The sequence below is a fragment of the Lipophrys pholis genome, assembly GCF_963383615.2.
Source record: "Lipophrys pholis genome assembly, chromosome: 20".
In the NCBI taxonomy this organism is placed as follows: domain Eukaryota; kingdom Metazoa; phylum Chordata; class Actinopteri; order Blenniiformes; family Blenniidae; genus Lipophrys; species Lipophrys pholis.
This window is the reverse complement of record NC_137648.1, coordinates 10,386,339-10,405,144: the sequence shown is the minus strand read 5'-3', so window position 1 is coordinate 10,405,144 and position 18,806 is coordinate 10,386,339. Positions and strand designations below refer to the sequence as shown.

Here is an 18,806-nt window from a genome sequence, read left to right as displayed (position 1 = left end):
AACAATAAACTATACAAAGATTTTGCTATAGTGATATGATTTGTAAACAATTGTAGATGTAGAGTAGGATATTTGGATCTTAGCGAATGGATAGTGATGAATCCCACCATGACGGTAGGGGGCGGTATAAGTCTTCAGCGCTGTATATGAACCGCTTTGCACTCTCAAGAAGGAAACCCACTGAGGGAATAGAGGGCATTTTTACCCTGTGTACAAACTTTCAGGCAACAGATTTACTTCAAACCAATTCGAAATCCACTCATAGCATGATTCATAGATCTGGCCCACAGACAAAACTTTTATGAGAGTCACATTTTCGTTATTGTTGTTAGAGATTTAGCTCACTTGTGCCACATCTCTATTGATCGCAATAACTAATCTCCTGCGAGTCAATGCACATGGTAGTATTTCTCCCACGCTATGCGCGGTTTTTTTTGTCCATTTGTATTTTGCGGGAGCGCCATTGTTTCGCTAACGCGTACCGTTATGACATTTAACCAGCCCTTGTATCGCGATATACTCTGTCCTAACACGATTGTTGCAGATTCCTGCCATTCTCACGAATGAATTCGAGAGGCGATGCCAGCAAAAGTACCCGTGGGAAAGATTATGATACGTGACTAGCTCTCTAACTGCGGCTCCTCTAACGTTAGCTCGCCAGGAAACCGACGAATGGAGGAGAATTCGTACCCGAAGATGGTGAGATAAACTACTCTTTTGTGTATATTTCTCCTTTATGAATGTAAAACACGGTTACGGTAGCCTTTAAGGTCATGCTAGGCTTAATCCTCACAGAAACAAGGTTGTTTTGTCTTGTTATGTTTGACAGGCAACCAAAATATTGTCGCCATCTTTGTTTTGATTCCTTGAGACGCCCCTTAGTAACTTAATGTTTTAGAAGAATCTGGAGATACATTTATCCAAGACTGGTTGAAGTAGAATCTATTTGTATGGGATAGCGTTGCATCAGTGTGCTGCATAACTCGAATGAAGTGTTGTATAGCAGTTTCCCTGAGAGCCTCCACTCTTACATGTTTTAGCTCTATTTCTGCTTCAACATATGTGAATCTAATAATTGTACCATTACCAACCTCCTAACAGAACCCAGTAATGAGTCATTACATCAGATGTGCTACAATAACGAGATCAGGGGATCTCCGGGACCAGGGTTGTTCGCCACTTATTTTGAAAGTGGAATAACAAATACCCTTCAAAACTGAACATGTGAATTTGTGATCTGTTCACAGAGGAGGCCTAAGAGGCAGCTCTGCTACCTGAGAAGCAAAGAAAAGTAAGTTTAAGTGTAAAAGGGATCACCTTGAGCTCACACATATCACGATATGACCGTGTTTCCCTTGCTTATCCAGATTGAAAGATTGTGTCATTATTAAATCTGATAGAATTTAATAAATTAGTTTGACTTCCAATATTTGATGTCTAACTGCATGGTATTAGTCCTGTTTATAAAAACAATCCCACAAGTGTATATATATATCCAGCAAATCCCACTTCTTGCCTCAATCATTTATAATAATTTTTTCCCCGCATCAGCTTAATGGAGGTTTTGAGGTTTATTCAGGTGTCAGCAACTTTTGAAGTTCCCACATTTGTGTTGGAATTGCAAAATACTGTTGTTATTATTTAAGGCAGAAATTTGTTCTTTCAGCCCACCTAAGCAGTGGGAAGGACCGCTGACACTGGAGGATGTGGACAGGATGTTTGATGACTTAGGTGAGGGTGTGATTCACTTAAAAACAGTTATTTTGCTGCAAAGCAGTTTTTTTCAATTGCTCTAACTCATGCTTATTTTTTTTTCTTTTCAGACTCCCCTCCAAAAGAGGATATTCCTTCTCCGGCTTTTCTGGGTCCGAACATTTGTGCAAGCCCTAACTTCCACAAGGGAGCAATCTCTCCCATCCCACACGAGGGACACCATATGGTAATGTCAGTCATAACAGACGCTTCTGCTACCACCACTCTCATTGAAATAAAAAGTATTCCTTACTCTTTTGTCAGAAAAGTCTCTTCTGCCAAAGAATAAATGTCTTTTAATGTCTGTGCGTTTGTTTTCGGACTTAACTGTACACGTGTTCCTTGGATTTATCTTCTTTTGATTCAGTTCAACTCCTTAAATCTAACTTCTTACTTCTTCAGGTTCCTGATAAAGACGCCCTGCACCCCGTGTCCAGATCCGTCGCCTATAAGCTGGATGTTGGTAAGAATCTCAAATGTGTTGGAATTGTAAAAAGTTATTTCAGTGAAATTACACTCTTATCATTGTACCCATGTGTACCTATCGATGTTGTGTGGTAATGTTTTTACGATCAAGAGTACATTTCTTTTTCTTTTATAGATTTGGATGTCCCATTGACATTACATGGGCTAGCGAAGACATCCAGTCCTATTGAACAAATGACGGGTGTGAGCCGTGTAGAAAAGCAGTATAATGAAGAAGCAGTGCCTGAGATTCTACTTTACTTGGAAGATGAAGTACCAAAGTCGATGCCTCGACCTTCAAAACAACAGGAGTGCAATGAACAAGTCACAGAAGAGTATGAATCTTAATTTGGCAGCTGCTTGATATCTTCTTATGGAAGAAATGCTTTTTTTGTTTTTGTTTGTTTGTTTGCTCTTTCGCTCTTTCGATGTTTGAAGAATTGTCTTGTTTTCTAGGAGTGGCATCTCTGAGCTGGAGACTCCTCCAGAAAAGTTTGTTCTCCCCAAGTTGACCAGTAACAAAAAGAAGCCAGAAGCATCACAGTAAGATGTTTTTGTTTTTGTGTGTGTGTATACATTGTATGTCTTCTTTCCAGAGCAATTGATGCAAATGTTTCCAATAGGACTAAATGTTTGTACTTTTCTTTATGTGTTTGTTATACACTGATGTTCAACCTTTTTTTTTTTCTCTCTGTATGTTTCAATTTGTCAGATTATACAACACAATGATATAATTGGCTATATTGAATATATATACATATAACTACACTGAGTAATAGAAGTTATAGAGTGTCATTGATGAAATGCGTAAAGCAAATGTGTACTTTTGGAAATGTTTGACATATAGGATATAGTAGAAAAGTGATAATCCAATATTAACAATGATTGGGGGAAAAAGATTTCTACATCTATTGCAAGCTGTAATGCCGTTCAGTTGTAATTTGTGTTTCAGATGTGCTTTTTATTATATTTTGCAGGAGGCAAGTAAACACTGAGCACCCTTCTGTTGCTCGGCGACAGGAACCTGCACTTCCAACTGCTGACAACAAGTCCAAAACCGTCCACAGAAAACCACCAGTGGAGACGACGACCCGCTTGGGAAACAACATGACGACTTTTCTGCAGAAGCTCAAGGAAGCTGGACAGTCAAAACTGGCCTGGTGAGTTGAGAGGAGATGAAGTCATCGGTAAAATTGCTAAATGATCATAATTGATTCATACTCTAGTGAAACCCTCAGTATCAATTTTTGCATCCGTCTTTTTATTTTCAAAGTCCAAGGAAGTCGGTGGTTCCTGTCAAAGTTTCCATCCCTGAGCCAGAAGATGATTTTGTCATTTTGGAAGATGATGCAACCTTTCAATTTTCCATCCCAAGTAAAAATGCCCCCAGGAAGACACAAAAGCAGAGCAGGACTTCCATCTCGGACAAAGACAGTTCAACAGACAAAGGCTCGGACAGGGAAAGCCAACAGAAGAGGTCACAAGATCAGGAGGACTTGGAAAAAGTGAATGTTAAGCTGGGAAGCTTGGCTGCTGATCAGAAAACGAAGGCAAAGAAGAAAGAAAAAGAGGAGACTAGGGACGAGAGGCCTGAAAGTACAAAGGATGAAATGTTACGTGATCAAGAGAAACCAAATAAAAATCAACTCACGGTTCAGTCAAAAGTGAACGACACAGCAAAGAATCCATTTAAAGACAAAGCCAGCCCAGCAAACCCTTCACGGAAAACAAAAGAACACAAACCTTATGAAGTAAAAAAATCTGAGTGCTCAAAAGCCAGTAAAGAAAGCATCAAGACGACCAGGACTAAGGCGTCGAAAGGGTCCAGAAAAAGGCTGCAGAGTTCCGAAGTAAATGAAATGGATGTTGACGTGAAGAAGCAAGTTCAAGAAGATCCTGAGGAACTCTGTGCACCCGCAGGTAAAATCAAATCAATCAAATCTTTCTGTTGGCCACTAAATGTTTCTCCATCTTTTATTTCTCTCTGTGCTTTGTTGTGCTGTATCGACAGGAAACTTTAGGAGAGTAGATGTTGAACTCATGGGAAGATGATCATTCACCTTTGCATACAATCACATAGTAAAGTAATTTGTGTTTAAACATTAGATCATTCTTTTGTTGCGGCATCATCCATCAAATCCTCTTATTCAAGTTGGTTGAAATGTTTTTTTGTTTGTTTTTGACTCTTACCTTCACAAGCCATTGGGCTATCTCATTTTTTCCAAATGATCAAAGCCTTTAATCACAAAACTATTGAGACAAATGCATTATAAGAAAATCAGCATGTTAGATAGTATTTGGTACCTCAGTACTGCATTTCCTGAACATGTTCTTCCTCCAAAATGTCTTACATGGTGGGATATTTGCTGGATAATACTGACGATGCAACGTAACATTTTGTCTGAAATGTGTTCGGCTGCCCCACAGAAAACCATCTTGTCATGCCCGACACAAGTGGAAATGCTCAACAAAGCAAACCAATGGCTGAGTCTCCAGGGAAATCGTCTGAGGACGAAGAAGTCTTTCAAAAAAGAAAACGAAGGCCGCCTGGACCGTGGTGGAGGACTGATCTGATCAGTCTGAGCTCGGAGGAAACGGACAATCAGCAGCCGACTGTCAAAAAATCAAAACAGAATAGCAAAGAGCCAAAGGTGGCAGCACGCTCCCCTGTAAAGGATAAAAAAGACAAAGTTTTCAAGAAAAGATCCCAGAAAGACACTGCATTGTCGAGCCCGCATAGTAATAAAGCTAAAGGAAAAGAAATTAAACAGAATAAAAAAAGAAATAAGAGCGGGAATACGCCACAAAAGAAGGTCGAAACGGAGGAAACCTTCAAATCAACAGATGAACAGCAGCCTGAGGAAGAGGAGGTGCACGAAGTAGACCAGGACGAGGAAGAGTCCAGCCCTTTGGCCTTCAACCTCAGAGAACAAACCATTTCCTCAGGTAAGGTCATTGCTGCAGGAGCATCAAGATCTTTTACTTTGGCAAAAGAACAAAAAACCCTGCGACTTGAGATGAGGTTGGACCGACGGACTTTAAAAGGAGGGAGAAATTAAGGTTTAGCCACATTTTGCCCATCCCCCAGAAGTCGAAAAGAAAAAAAAAAAGTCTGTTGTGAAGTCGGCTTAGCTGTAAGTAGTTTTAGAATTACGCGTTTAAATCATTTATGCCCGAACTGCCGTGAGCCATACCATACCATACCATACCATACCATACCATACCAACATGTTTGTAAAGAACTTGTGTCTTTGGTTGAATTCAAATCAATCTGAATCCATTCAAATGCTAAATAGTTAGAAAACCCTGCATTACAGTGTCGGATTGCTGCATTCACGTACCTTACAGATGTTGTCCGTTTTCTCAATCGTGTAAAATGTAGCAACACTACAAATTAATGTGTTCTTACAGCTCAAACAATTGAATTTAGCATGCCTTTCCAGGCTTCTGATAATTTTGGTTCACATCATAATACATCAGAAAAACAACTTTCTCCAAGTGGTTAGTAATTATTAACATAAAAAAGGTGTGCGTGTGTTCAAAGGTGCTGTGTTTGATTTTGCTCTGGCGACTGCTTGATTTTCTCTTGAACTTGCCAGAGCAATGTAGCATAACATGGATCTTAAGTACAACGATCTCAGCACATTTTCTTTTTGTTTCAGGAGGCAAAATATTCCAGAAAGTGTATCATCACACTCCTGTTGACAAAATATCCACCCCACATGCAGCGCCCAGCTCCCACAGACAACCCGAGGAGCTACTCAAAGAAGCAGAGCCGACCAAACGGAGGAGAAAACAAACGGGCAGCTGGTGGCTTGTCAACAACAACAACAACAACAACATGGCTGACATTGTGGAGACCGCCGTCCCCCCCAAGAGGCAGCTGCTCCCGGCTCTCAAGAAGTCCAAACCCCAGAAGAAAAGAGAAGAACAGCCCGAACAGAATAAATCTACTGGACTTTCCAATAACAGCACTGTGGACGTTTCATTAAAGCCAGCAGAGGGCGCTCCTGTATCTCCTCTGAAGCTAAAGCCACATTTCACTCCAAAGACTGTGAAACGCTCTCTGGCTAAATTCACAGACATTTTTGCGACAGGCCTGGAGACGCCAGCAAGGTCGAGAAACGGAGACACACAGCTGAAGAACAGACGTAATGTAGCTTCACGTCCCGCCGAGGAAAAAGCCACGTCTGACGGCATAATACCCAGTACGTCTAATACAGATGTGCCCAGTGTGGACGGTGGTGAAGACGTGGGCACGCCAAGCGTTCACGACCTTCACAACCAACAGACTCCACAAGACGACAAGCGTCAGACGGAGAGCGCGTAAGAGAGCAGCCGACCTCCTCCACTGATGTTTTCTACGGCACACAGCATGTCTTTGTAACTTATTCATTGTTTTTGTTAGGTCGCATTGCTTCAGAAGTGGGCCGTGCTCCATGATTGAACTGGAGGAACATGAGGAGAATGACAGCATGAGTATGGTTTCCATTTATTCCCGTCTTATTTCATGTCTTCAATTGATTCTCATGAATAAGCCTTTTCAAACGGCTGCTGGTGGTGTTGGGTCCGGCAGAGATCCCATGTGCAGCAGGAAGAGTGTCCAGAACAATGAGTCAAGTTGAAATGACTTGCTTCGGCGCCCCTGTGAAAGGGAACGGCTGAACAGACACTTTATTGATTTGATGGCAGCGGTGGCTTTTGAGAAGCAATCTTCCACCCAAAAGGTTCGACACTCCGAGTCCCACTGCCAATGTTTTATCTCTGTGGGTCTCCGAGCGAGGGTCCTAACTCACTGCTCACACAGCTCCCAGCCAAAAACTTGTTCCAAATCAATTGTGTGGATCATCTATTGGCTTTATTGACTCTGTAAGAGAGCAGACCTCCAAGCTTTACTTCTCTTTTCAATTCTATAAGCACTGATGGGAGAGAAATCAAGAGCGATGATATAGTACAATGTCAGTTCTATTCAGCTTGGTTCTATTTCATTTGTAAAATATCAAATCTTAAGGAACTTTACAATGAAATAAAGTATGTCAATAAAACAACCTCACTGATCCCACAAAGGTCGACAGAAGTGAAAAAGTCTCCAGCAGAATGAAACTTTGCAAACCTTCAGCTGCACATTAAGTCCTTAAAGCTCTGATGATTTTGCTCATGAAACAAGCCAAGTTTGTCGAGTTCGTTGAACAGTTTTGGATCTGGTTTTAAGCTGATGAGAAACTTGGCTTCGCTGTGGCCTTCAAATCTCCGTTCCGCAGCCCCCAACTGCTCGCGACTGCTACGTCGCCTGCTGTTACTGAACGTGGCAGACTTCACCCTCCACATCACCATCAGACACATTTTCACCAACGTCCCTCAAAGAAATGCCCACGGCAAAAAGAGCTTTAAATTTCATTGATATTTTTTTTTTTCTATTTAAGTAAAAAAAGAAAAAAAAAATTTTTTACCAACAGTATATCTGCTGAATGTTCAATGTTTTTATTTGACTTGATATGATTTATTTTGGGTCGTGTGGCTCCTGCAGGAGCGTTTCCCAGTATAAAGTTATTTTATCTCACGGCAAACTGGAAAAGGAGTCCAGGAATATGAGTTTAAAATCAGGGAAGATGTCTTTTATGTTCCATTTTTTTTAAATAACGTAAAAAGAAAAAGATTCTCTAGAAAGTTAAGTCTTCTTCCGCCGTGTTGATTCTCTGTTGACTCCACTGTCTGTTACATAATCTGGGATTCTAATCTTCACGTATGCTTGAAAACCCAAGTGTGTGTATTTGTCCGAATGTTTCTAACGTCTGCGTTTCTCTTTGTTTTCCAGCTTTGCCGACCTCAAGAGTTCAAGCTTTGCTCTGTCCGTCTGATCTGTGCAGCCTTCCTCTCAAGCCTCTGGTCCTCCAGTCTAAAGATAAATCCAATCTGGCCGAGTGGTTCAAGAGTCTCTGGGCCACGACGGCGAAGAGTACGAATGTTTCATCCGTCAACCATTGTGATTGAAGAAGATCTTGATGTCTCTGTCTTTGTTTCACAGAAGAAAATGTTTGACTGCTTGTTGCAGATGGTGCAGCGATCACTCCAGACCAGTTTGACTGGTTCTACTATAAGGACAAAGCGATGGGTCTCCACGTGGAGCTGAACGCCGGCTCGGTCTGTTATGGGAAGATGATGCTGGGCTCCCAGATGAAGAAGCCCCTGTGGGTGGATCACAGCGCGACAACAGTCCGTATTAGACTTCACTTTCTTTTTAGCTTCTGGTATCTCCTCATAAAGCATTTGACCAGAAATTGTTTGATTTTCATTCATTTATTTAATTTCCTCTTTCGTTCTTTTTTTTAAATGAAGGTTTTTCACTTGTTGACGAGTTCTGTGAGTTTGACGGTCGACGGCTGTGAGTCGTACTTCAATCCAGGGCAATCCTTTATGGTGGACTGTGGTAAGTCATGATCTCCTGTGGCTGTACACACTCGCACATACGCAGGTAGAACCAGTATTATAATACTGGCTTTGTTCTAAAATACTCTCTTCCATGGTATCCCTGTTATTGTGTTCAGCATTCTGACCTTTTATTTGTTTTTGTTTTTGTTTTGTGTCCACAGGTCACGCCTACAGCATCCAGAACATCACTTCACAGCCTGCCATGTTGTACTTTACCAGGATGTCAGCAGACAGTTCAGATTGAAATCTGGAGATTTAGGGGGGATTATTACGATGACTTTGACTTTTGGATTAGATGATGTAAATACAACCATTCCACTCGATGTTTCTTTTTTTTTTCTTTTTTTATCTTACAAAGTAATTAATTCAATTGGTCAAAATCTGCTAAAAAAATGTAAATAAAGAAGTGGCTTTGTATTCCTGCAGTGGAGTTTTTACTCTGTGGTTTCTATTAGTGCTGGGACCTGTTTTCTATTTTAAAATGGGAGTTTGGACAACAATGCTTCTTTTCATGTATATTTTTGTTAAAGTGTGTCATCAATAAACATTTGAATGCTGTTGATAGTTCAGCTGAATAAAATTTTCTAAATTACTTCTAGGAGAGATTAAGTGTCTGTTTGCCCAGTGATGGACTGCTTCTACTTTACCTTCACTCTTGGTTTAGATTAGTTTCGACAACCTCTGGTCAAATAATACGCATTGTCCTATTTCACCAAATAAAAATACTAATCTACACCGTAACCTGTTATGCGGCTGTCAAAGATATGCTGTGGTGAATAAACTGCAGTACTCTAAAGGACTACAAGTTTTAAACAGTTCACTCAGAGGAGTACTTTTGAGAAATTTCAACTTTGAAAGTGCCAAAAAAAATACATCTTCCCTGATACAGGACAGTTGATTCTTGGGTAGATGCGTTGAAATTTACTGGTATGCTGGTGCTGAGAGATAGTGGACTCATCATCATCATCATCATCATCAGAGAGACGGCTGCTCTCAGAAGTTGTGACAGAAACCTTTCAAAGTGCCTCGTCTTTAGAGGGCTCACCTGCAGCCTGCTCACGCTCCCTCTAAATGTCAACGTCTGAACACACAGCAGTCGCCTTCCACTGGATCACAAAGTGTCGTTTTCATTTGAACTCGTGGTTTAGTCCAGTAAAAAAAAACTATCCCTCATGTCTCACTGAACACTGAGCAGGAATTTCAACTTTACTGCCACTGGGAAGGTTTTTGTAGTACTTCATCATGTCTGCACAGGTATTGACAAAATCATGCCCCAGTGTAATATTGCATTGTGATAAATATTGCCCAAAATACTTGCTTGTTTTTATTCAGATATATAGATTTAATAACCCAGAGCTCAGACATGTGGATTTACAGGTCTGTCTGTGGAGCTGTTACACACCTGCAGACTGAAACTTTGCAATACATCTTCACAGCTCCGGGAGGATGGACGACAGAAAGAAAAGCCTTTTAAGTTTTAATACTGTGGCGGTCGCCATAATAAGTCCTTGATGACAAAACTTTGTCTTCACCATAAGCTGATGTTTGTCACACACCAAAATCACTCAGTCTTAACGTCTGTCAGACCTGCTGGTCTCTCGTCAATCATGACCAACTTTTAGAAAAAAAGTTTTTTTTAATCAAGGCTAAATGATGTTTTTGCAAGAGAATCTGATATATGTTTCCCCCCAGGTGTACTATTGAATAGTTTATGATACAGGTACCAACATGTTTCTTAAACAAAAGCCGCTGGGTTGCGCTGAAATATTTGAATCGCCATTACTTCATAATTTAGCTTCTACTTAATAATGTAACACAAAGATTAGAAAAAAAACAAGATTGTTTGATGTACCCCCTTCGTTAAAAAACACTTAATCTGTTTCTACAGGCTACAAAATGTCAATCACTGCTCCATCGCAGCCAGAGCAGCTCACACCTGAACAAATCAACATCCACAACTTGAATTTGAAACAGAGGAGAGCCGGTCTTCTCTGCAGTGGAGCTCTAAAACAGCCTGCCACTTTGATAATTTATCACTTTTGAATGTCTAGTTTTAGCTGCGCACGGCGTCCCAGCAGCCCGGCTCGCCTCAGGGCAGGATCTCCTTCAGAGGAGTGAACGCTGCTCGGACCACCAGAGTATTCACAAGAACAGCCTCCCAGGTCTTTAATTATAAACTGAGTCCATGGCCGAGTGGTTCTGGCTGCAGCGTAACATCTGTGTGGTGAAACGGCCGGCGCACTCCGGCTCCACTTAAATCTTTGGAGGGAGAAAAAAAACTAAATAGGGGCTGAATGAACTGTGAAGTTCTCAGTGTGAACTTTTTCTGAGGAACACAGTGGAGACCTGTCATACTTCCGACATGTCGAATTAGTTGTTTCAATGCATTTGTTCAAAAGAAAAGAAAAAAAAACACCTTATGTGGAGTCCAACCTCTAGAAAATTACGCTTTAAGAACAAAAATGCACATTTCTGAAGAAACGTTTTTCAATCTTTTACTTGACGCAGCATGCTTTCAACATTCAAATGAAATATTTGGAAACAAAAGGTGTGTTGTAAGGTAGTACGAGACTTTTACCATTTAACAGATTTGATGAAGGAGAGATAATGTTATTTTTATTAAACGGCTGTTAATCAATTGACTGTCCAGCCTCGTCCATCCACTGTATAGCTGTTCGGATTATCGACAAACCTGGCGCAAGATAAGATCTGGAGTTCAATGATTTAACGGCAAACCCTGACGATGTTTCAGCAGCACATTCTCCTGAGGGAATTGAACCTGTATTTTGAGAGAAGCACAAATGTATACATGTATTTTAATCTTACACCTGCATTGCCTTTAAATGTACGCATCTGCTTCGAGTTTCTTTTCTCGGAGAGCATTTTGTCCCGTTCATGACGGTTCACAGACACAGCAAATGTTTCAAAGCTTTTCTATAGTCACGCTATGATCACAACACTGAAAACTCAGCTTCTGGCTTTGAAAAAAAAAATAAAAAATTCTACTTATCAGTACCAAAGAAAAGGAAATGAGCTGTTCATTTATCTTGGCCTTAACCTCAGGCAGGGTGCACATGCAGAATCTCATCCTGGGATAAGTTGGTTTAAGTAGCACGCCAGGCTCTAAATAATGTATTCCTGGGAGTCTGCCCAACACTGAACTTAATCTCAGCCTTCACCAACAAAATGCATCCTCTTACTCACTATGTTATCCCCCTCATGCGTCACACATCAGCTTGTCAACACAGGTTAATTCAGAGTCAGCAGAATAAATATTCAACGAAAAGTGCAAAATAACTTTTTGGAGCCTTTTGTGTGCAGTTTTCATGATTTCCCTTGTGTGAGCGCCGCTTTTGTTGGTGATTTCCTGACAGTAAAAAAAAACAACAACATGCGTTTGAAGATATTCTGTGTCTTTAAATGTATCTGAAGCGTCATCATATCTGAGACTGTCTTTCTGTGTTGGTCTTGTAATGGACTGCTGATATGTCTAGGGTGTGTACTCTGCCTTTGCTCGTGGTCAGCTGTGACCGGCTCCACCGCCCTGCCGCCCTACATATAAACGCAGTATGCACAGTCGAGGTGTGCAGGATCTTGTGTGGTTTACTTCAATTCAGAGGCCACATAGAGTCGAACTAAGATTATTTTCAGCCTGTGGGGGGTAAAACCCCTCACTTAATAGAGAATTCCTGATATTTTTTAACATGCATGTTTTCAAAAACTCACTCTCACAAAATGACTTTATTGCTAATGCTATTTTACCAGGATTGATGTCGTTAGTCTTAACTGACCACTCAGCTAAGATCATTGTTACCATCTGCCATTGAGTTCTGGCTCTTGTTATTGCATCAACCCATAAATAGTGAAATTCCCAAATGAGTAACTTTTGTTGAAAAGATACATTTAATGTCCTTTTTTTTGTTGTTGTTGGTATTTTCACACCCTGTAGTTTCATCTCTGAGGCCACATTCAAACTGTTTGCAGCCAGTTTCCGCCAGTGGGATGCATGATAGAGACTCCTGCAGTGGACAGAGGCAGCTGTTGCCCTGTTCTCTGCTTTGGAGTGATTTCTTATGCAAAGAGGGTTTTTTTTTTTTTGTAAGTGACGGGCTTATCAGCAGAGAAGCAGAGTGTTCACATTTGTGATGCCGTTTCAGCACAGAAGGCAGCAAAATGTTTACCTTTCGAAGAACCAACTTTGGCCCAGTTCATTGTAATCACGCATTCAAACAGCAGGAGGAAAAGACGTCAGTGAGAAAACTGGCCACGAGAGAGCACTTTTAATAATTGGACAATATAAATCATGCAGTATTTGCCTCCACCGAGCTTCGCATGACATGAAATCACTGGACCAAACAAAGGCTATACAGGTTTTCTTTGATTAGGTTGAGTCTCAGTTTTTGGAACAGACTTTGAGCATTGAGTATGATTTCCTCCTTTTGTTCCAATTGGCTCAGTGAATTTGTTTGTGGCTTTTCGATTCAGCAGGAGAGCATTTGATAAACTTGTTTACAATAAAACTGTTGCATCGCTTCATGAATCTCCCCCTAACAATGGAGCAATTATTTCAGGTTCAGGCAAAGAACAGGAAATTAATTTCGGCATTCATTTGAAGTAAAGCTCAATTGATCAGTAAAGAAAAATTAAAGGCTTTTATTACTTTCTCAATGGGTTGATTCTGTGAGTAATATGCATTACAAAATAAGAATAATAAACAGCAGAGAAAGCCGCATACCAAAGACATTGCTCCTCTGCTTCGCCCTGATCCTATGTCCTCTCTCCTGGTGCTGCAGTAGTCTCAGATTTATGTCCAGAGAAAATTCAAATTATTTCACGGTGGTTTGATAGTAGCAATGCTGTTTATATACTTTATGTTACAAGCTATCGTGCTTGTTTGGGAATCACCCCAGAAACATCATGTGTTGCACCTGTTTCCAGAAAGTGAAAATCAGATTTTATTGAGAGGAACTATTTGATTAGGAATAAAAGAAAAGTTGTGTTTGATTTAAAGTGAATGAAAAGTTTCAGAACTTCACAGTATTGGAAACAAAGTACTGACCGTGCTGTAAGTTCATGCATAATGAATAGACTGAAACAGACAACAACAGCGTGCTTAAGAAGAAAAAGACTGTTGTTTGTATTGTTTGAAACTCTCCCTTTGAAAGTTGTGAGTGGTTTTTAAACTTCCATATGCCCATAACATAGAGACGCACCTCATATTCTATTTGAGTGGGATTAGTATTCAAAGCTCTGTTCATGAACGTGTTAGTGGACGACTGTTTATCACGTTGTCTCTGTGTCAGCTGCGCTTCCTTTTAGCAGATCCTGAGGTTGCCTCCAGCTTCAAAAAGGAAAATGGGTCTAAAACTTAAAACAAAAGCTGCATGACTGAATGAGCATTAATAGAAGCTACTCTAAATTAAGCAAAACACCTCTTTGATTCCAAACATTTCTCTTCAACAAACCTTTTATCTTTCCCCATAAAACCCCCAAACTTTTCCGTGGCATCGTCCTAAGTAGGACAGGGCTGCTGCCGCTCCCGTGGGTCGGACGGTGGGGACAAACAGCCAGATGGCTGCTCAGGTCAGAGGATTTGTTGAAAGCTATGCTGTGTGTTCTGGGGAAGCAGACCAAAGTGAAAACACCAGTGACATAATTACCTTCAGCTGGAGAGGAGCAACTGTATTTAATTTGAGTTCACTAAACTCCAGAGAGAAACGAAACCTCAACTCTCATCATGACTTGTGAGGGCCTTACGGGGGAGGAACGCACACCAATTCATTTCTGATGTGAACATTTCTGATCAGGGCATCCCGGGATATCATTTGACACCCATTAAACACCAGTACAAAACATACTGCTTTCCATCTAAAAAAAAACATCGCAATCCTCTGTCCATCAGTCATTTACAAAAAAAATTTTAATAAAAAAAAATAAAAACAAACTCAAAATTCTTCATTTAATTCAAAACAGTGCTGCTAGACTACTGACAAATACAAATAAACACAACCGCACCACACGACTCCTGCTTTCCCTCCAGAACTCATCTCATCCTCACCCACAAGTTCATCCACAGTAACGCTCTTCCCTGTCTCAAGGAGCTTCTTACCCCCACATATCATAACACTCCATCGGTTTCTGTCGCCTCCCTTCAGCTCATCTTACCACCTGAACGCACCACAGATTGTAGAGTCCTTCGACAAGGAGCTCAAAACATTTCTGTTTTGTAGCTTTTGGAAGTCGCATGCTCAATCTGTGTTTTCATGGGTTTCCTCCAGGTGTGTGTGTGTGTGTGTGTGTGTGTGTGTGTGTGTGTGTGTGTGTGTGTGTGTGTGTGTGTGTGTGTGTGTGTGTGTGTGTGTGTGTGTGTGTGTGTGTGTGTAAAAATACAGGAAAATATTTACACTTCAGATTCAAATCCCATCATAGTAAGATCTTCTCTACAGTTTTGTGTCAAGTGACAATCCCATCTACCCTCTCAGAAATACATCTGAGGCCATTTTTTCCCTGATTCCAAATGAAAAGATTATTGTGATATCACAATCTGTCACTCGACCTCTTTAATCTAAAATCCTAAAGGTTCACCCTGATGCATCGACCCACCGTCTCCCCTGTCAACTGGTCTCTGACCCCGCGCTGCTCTGCTGCACAGATGATGACAGAGACAAGAGGACTCTCAGAGGAAAAGCGCCCCTCTGATCTATGTTTAACCCGAGTTCCTAACCAATAAAACTAAATGAATTACACAAAGTAAAGCAGAGATCCACGCTCAGGGTTTCTGTCTTGATGAGGCCTCTGGGAGCAAAAACAGCCCTTGAATCAAAAATTCCAATTAGCTTTGGACAGCTGGTTTGGTGCCTTCAGATAAGTACGTTCCCCTGTCGGCAGAACGGATTTAGCAAAAATAACACTGTCAAAAGAAAATCAATGAACACAACAATAATTTTCTTCTTGGGTTAAGTGATTAAAGTTCAATTCTGTGAAAAGTCTTGTTTCATCACCGTTGCACATTTCCAGAATCCTCTGTGGGGGGGTTCCTTCAGCGCTCGCTGACCTTGAATTCAAAACGCTCCCACTGAGCACTTTGGAGACTGCAAACGGACGACGACGGCAGATCCTCCAGCACCAAACTGTGTGCGCTACCTTTCTCACAAGTATGAAGAGAAAACGGTTGCTAAGAAATACAGTAATACTAATCCCTGAATGATGCAATGTTTATATATACAGTCAACCACTACTGTAAATATTTATTAATGAAAAAATGTTGACCTCGGGTACAGTCTCTCAGCTACCCTGTGGGGCAACAACTGCCAGCCTTTGTCCCTCCTGAAGCTCCGACCCTCGGTAAGACAGGATGAAAGCAGATCTGAGGGTTGCAATCATAAAAACCAACCACACAATTCAGATCTAAACGGAACACTGGGCAAATCCAAACCGCTGAATTACAGCAAATTTAAAAGCAATATCCTCCAATTTGGACAGTCCGTGTCAGTGAAGGTTGCGAAAAGTGTGCCTCACATAAAAGTTTTAAACCACTGCAACAGGAAGTGACCTCGCAAGTGTCCTTAGAGGCTGCGCTCAGCGGGGAATGCTGTGATACATGTGAAAATGGAAATCTTTTTTATTTCTCATCTCGCGGAATCTGCATGAATAGAATGTCGAGGTGAATAAAATTTTTTCTGAAAATCGCATGAAGCTCCAGAAGCGTCATTTCGCTCCAAAAGAGAAACAGTGACATACGGAAATGAGACAGACGCAGGTTAAATGTTTGTAGTTTTTTTTTTGCTAGAAAGTGACAATAAACCGTGTGACACGGGAAGCATGGCATTTCAATCTAACCAAAAAATACTCAAGAATTAAATGTCTCATGAAGTGCTGTCTGAGTCCAGAGAGTCTATTTCTCACACATGAACCTGTTAAATCGAAGTTTTGTGATATAACTATGACATCTCCAGTTCAAATGAATCTTGGGGCACAGCCGCATGTCAGCACATTATTTATTGTACTTGGGTCTGTTTTGCTTTGTTGTCATGATCCGATCAAGAGTAATAGTCCATCAAAAAGTAAAAAAAAAAAAAAAAAAATATATATATATATATATATATATATATATATATATATATATATCGTCTTTGTTTGTATATCAAGTCATTAAACATATTACCTACCATAACATGTCAGCATACGAGGCAGAAGAACTTTGTGGTTTGAATTTGAAAAGGATATGACAAGTAGCTGCAAACAAAAAAAGTAAGATTCAGAACCTTCTTGTAAAATGTCCCACTTCAGTTTGGGGCACTAAGGTGCTGTGGGGGTTAATGTTGTTGCCACTGTTACAGCAAAAGAATCCAGGTTGAAATTGAACACATATATCTGTGTAGATAGGAGTATTATGGTTACCATATGGTAACGTCACCAGTTCCACCCTGTTTTGTTTAATGTGGATATTGCAGATAGACGAGTTATAGATGTTACAGTCTTTCTGGCTTTTGGATGTAATTTGCTTCCAATTGATTTGCTACTGTAGTTCCCTACCACACACTACAGGGTGAGAAAATGTAACCAGTTTCAACGTAAATCATTTCTTCTCTTGATTTTTAACTTCACCCCTCCAGTTTCTTACCCTCTCAAAGACGTCAGCGAGTCAAGTTTCACCTTTACATGCATCGTGACTTGTAAACTGACAATGCAATTGCACCGTGATTTACTGAATGTTTGCAGTTTTCATGATCCCCCACATCTTGCATCCCACTGTTTGTCTTCCAACGAGGCGCGCCTGAAATGTCTGTAAACTCCCAGAGCGACGATGAAAGATCATGAGAGAAGGTAGATCCCGGCACGATAAGGTTCTGCTTCTGACGTGCGCGCCCATAAATCCACATATACAACCTTTCAAGCCACAGAGCTGAGCATTTTCAAAACATGTTGAGTAGGCTGCAAGTACGTATTTGACAGAAATGTCTATCTATAAAAGTACATGAAGAACAAAAGCTGTGTTCAGAGAGCGATGCCCTGTTTCCGGGTGCAGCTCATCTGATGCAACGGGTGCATGAGAAACGACGTATTTCAATAATTTATGGAAAAATGAGTTTTCACGGACATCCTGACTTTTCATTCTAGTCAATCAAAGAACTCAAGGTTAGCTTTGGTGTAGGTTTTGTTCTTTTCTTCTTTTTTTAACATCTTGTGTCAAGTACAGTTCATGAAGAAGTCAGAGACATACAGTAGATAAGATTGGGCCTAAACTGTTACGCATGGACAGGCCTTCCTATATCCATACTTATTCTGTGTAAAAGATACACACTCTCAAATACATAATATGCAGTTGTTCCAGCCAGCCACCCCGTGGCCACGCTTGTATATTGGACTTTCACTATATTAGAACAGAGACATGCAGTGGCAATAGAAACAACAGATTGGATGCAATATGTAACAAATTCTCTACATCCAGAGAACAAAAAGTAAATTTTTTATATTTTTGAATATCATAAGGATACATTTCTCTCACTACGTAATAATAATAATGTACAAACTACAATACTCAAATGTAATACAACCTGTCATGGTATGTGTTGGTATACTTGCTAATATCAGCAGGTTGTCCACCTTGTGCTTGCCTGTTTTTTGGATGTCATCGCAAACTCGGTGTGCAAATTGGTCGATAAATGCGAACCCTGTATAGAATGAAATAAGTTCTGGTCAATAGGTCACGTTTTTCCAAAAGTTACTACTATGCTGGCGAGGTGAAGCGCTCCTGAAGACTCCGCCACTGATTCCCTGTTCAAATACCAATAATTTAAAAGAGGATTACATGTGCAGCACCTTGGCAGTACCTTATCACTCTGACTGAGCTTCACACTGGGGGAGTCTGGCCCTGCTAGTTTCCTTTTCCGTTTATATACCTGTAACACACGTAAATCCCATCCAACTGGCCCCGGTGAGCGTTTGTTTCTGCTTCGTAGGGCTTTGACCAACTGTAGTGGCATAACGTGGCAGGTGTTACAAACAATATTTGCCCAACTTTAATCAAGCTCACGGCTGAGAGCCACTACTGCAACTAAATGAGAAGAAAGTTTTAACATCATCCCGTAGCAGTGCTTTTTCTTTTTGTCTGGTCAGACAGTTAAATGTATGTTTAACTGCAGCTCAATACGATCCCC

General features: G+C 40.7%; 1 protein-coding gene across 1 annotated transcript; it reads left to right on the top strand.

The window, feature by feature from the left end:
- Positions 1–160: 160 nt before the first annotated feature.
- Positions 161–9,243, top strand: LOC308125725 (uncharacterized protein). Its single transcript, XM_080489683.1, has 16 exons — positions 161–699; positions 1,248–1,291; positions 1,667–1,731; positions 1,824–1,939; positions 2,155–2,215; positions 2,354–2,552; positions 2,674–2,760; positions 3,195–3,377; positions 3,491–4,137; positions 4,645–5,163; positions 5,880–6,543; positions 6,626–6,696; positions 8,033–8,173; positions 8,270–8,430; positions 8,554–8,644; positions 8,808–9,243. The coding sequence occupies exons 1-16, from the start codon at positions 673–675 to the stop codon at positions 8,888–8,890; spliced, it is 3,159 nt and encodes a 1,052-aa protein (XP_080345809.1). The 5' UTR covers positions 161–672; the 3' UTR covers positions 8,891–9,243.
- The last annotated feature ends 9,563 nt before the right edge of the window (positions 9,244–18,806 follow it).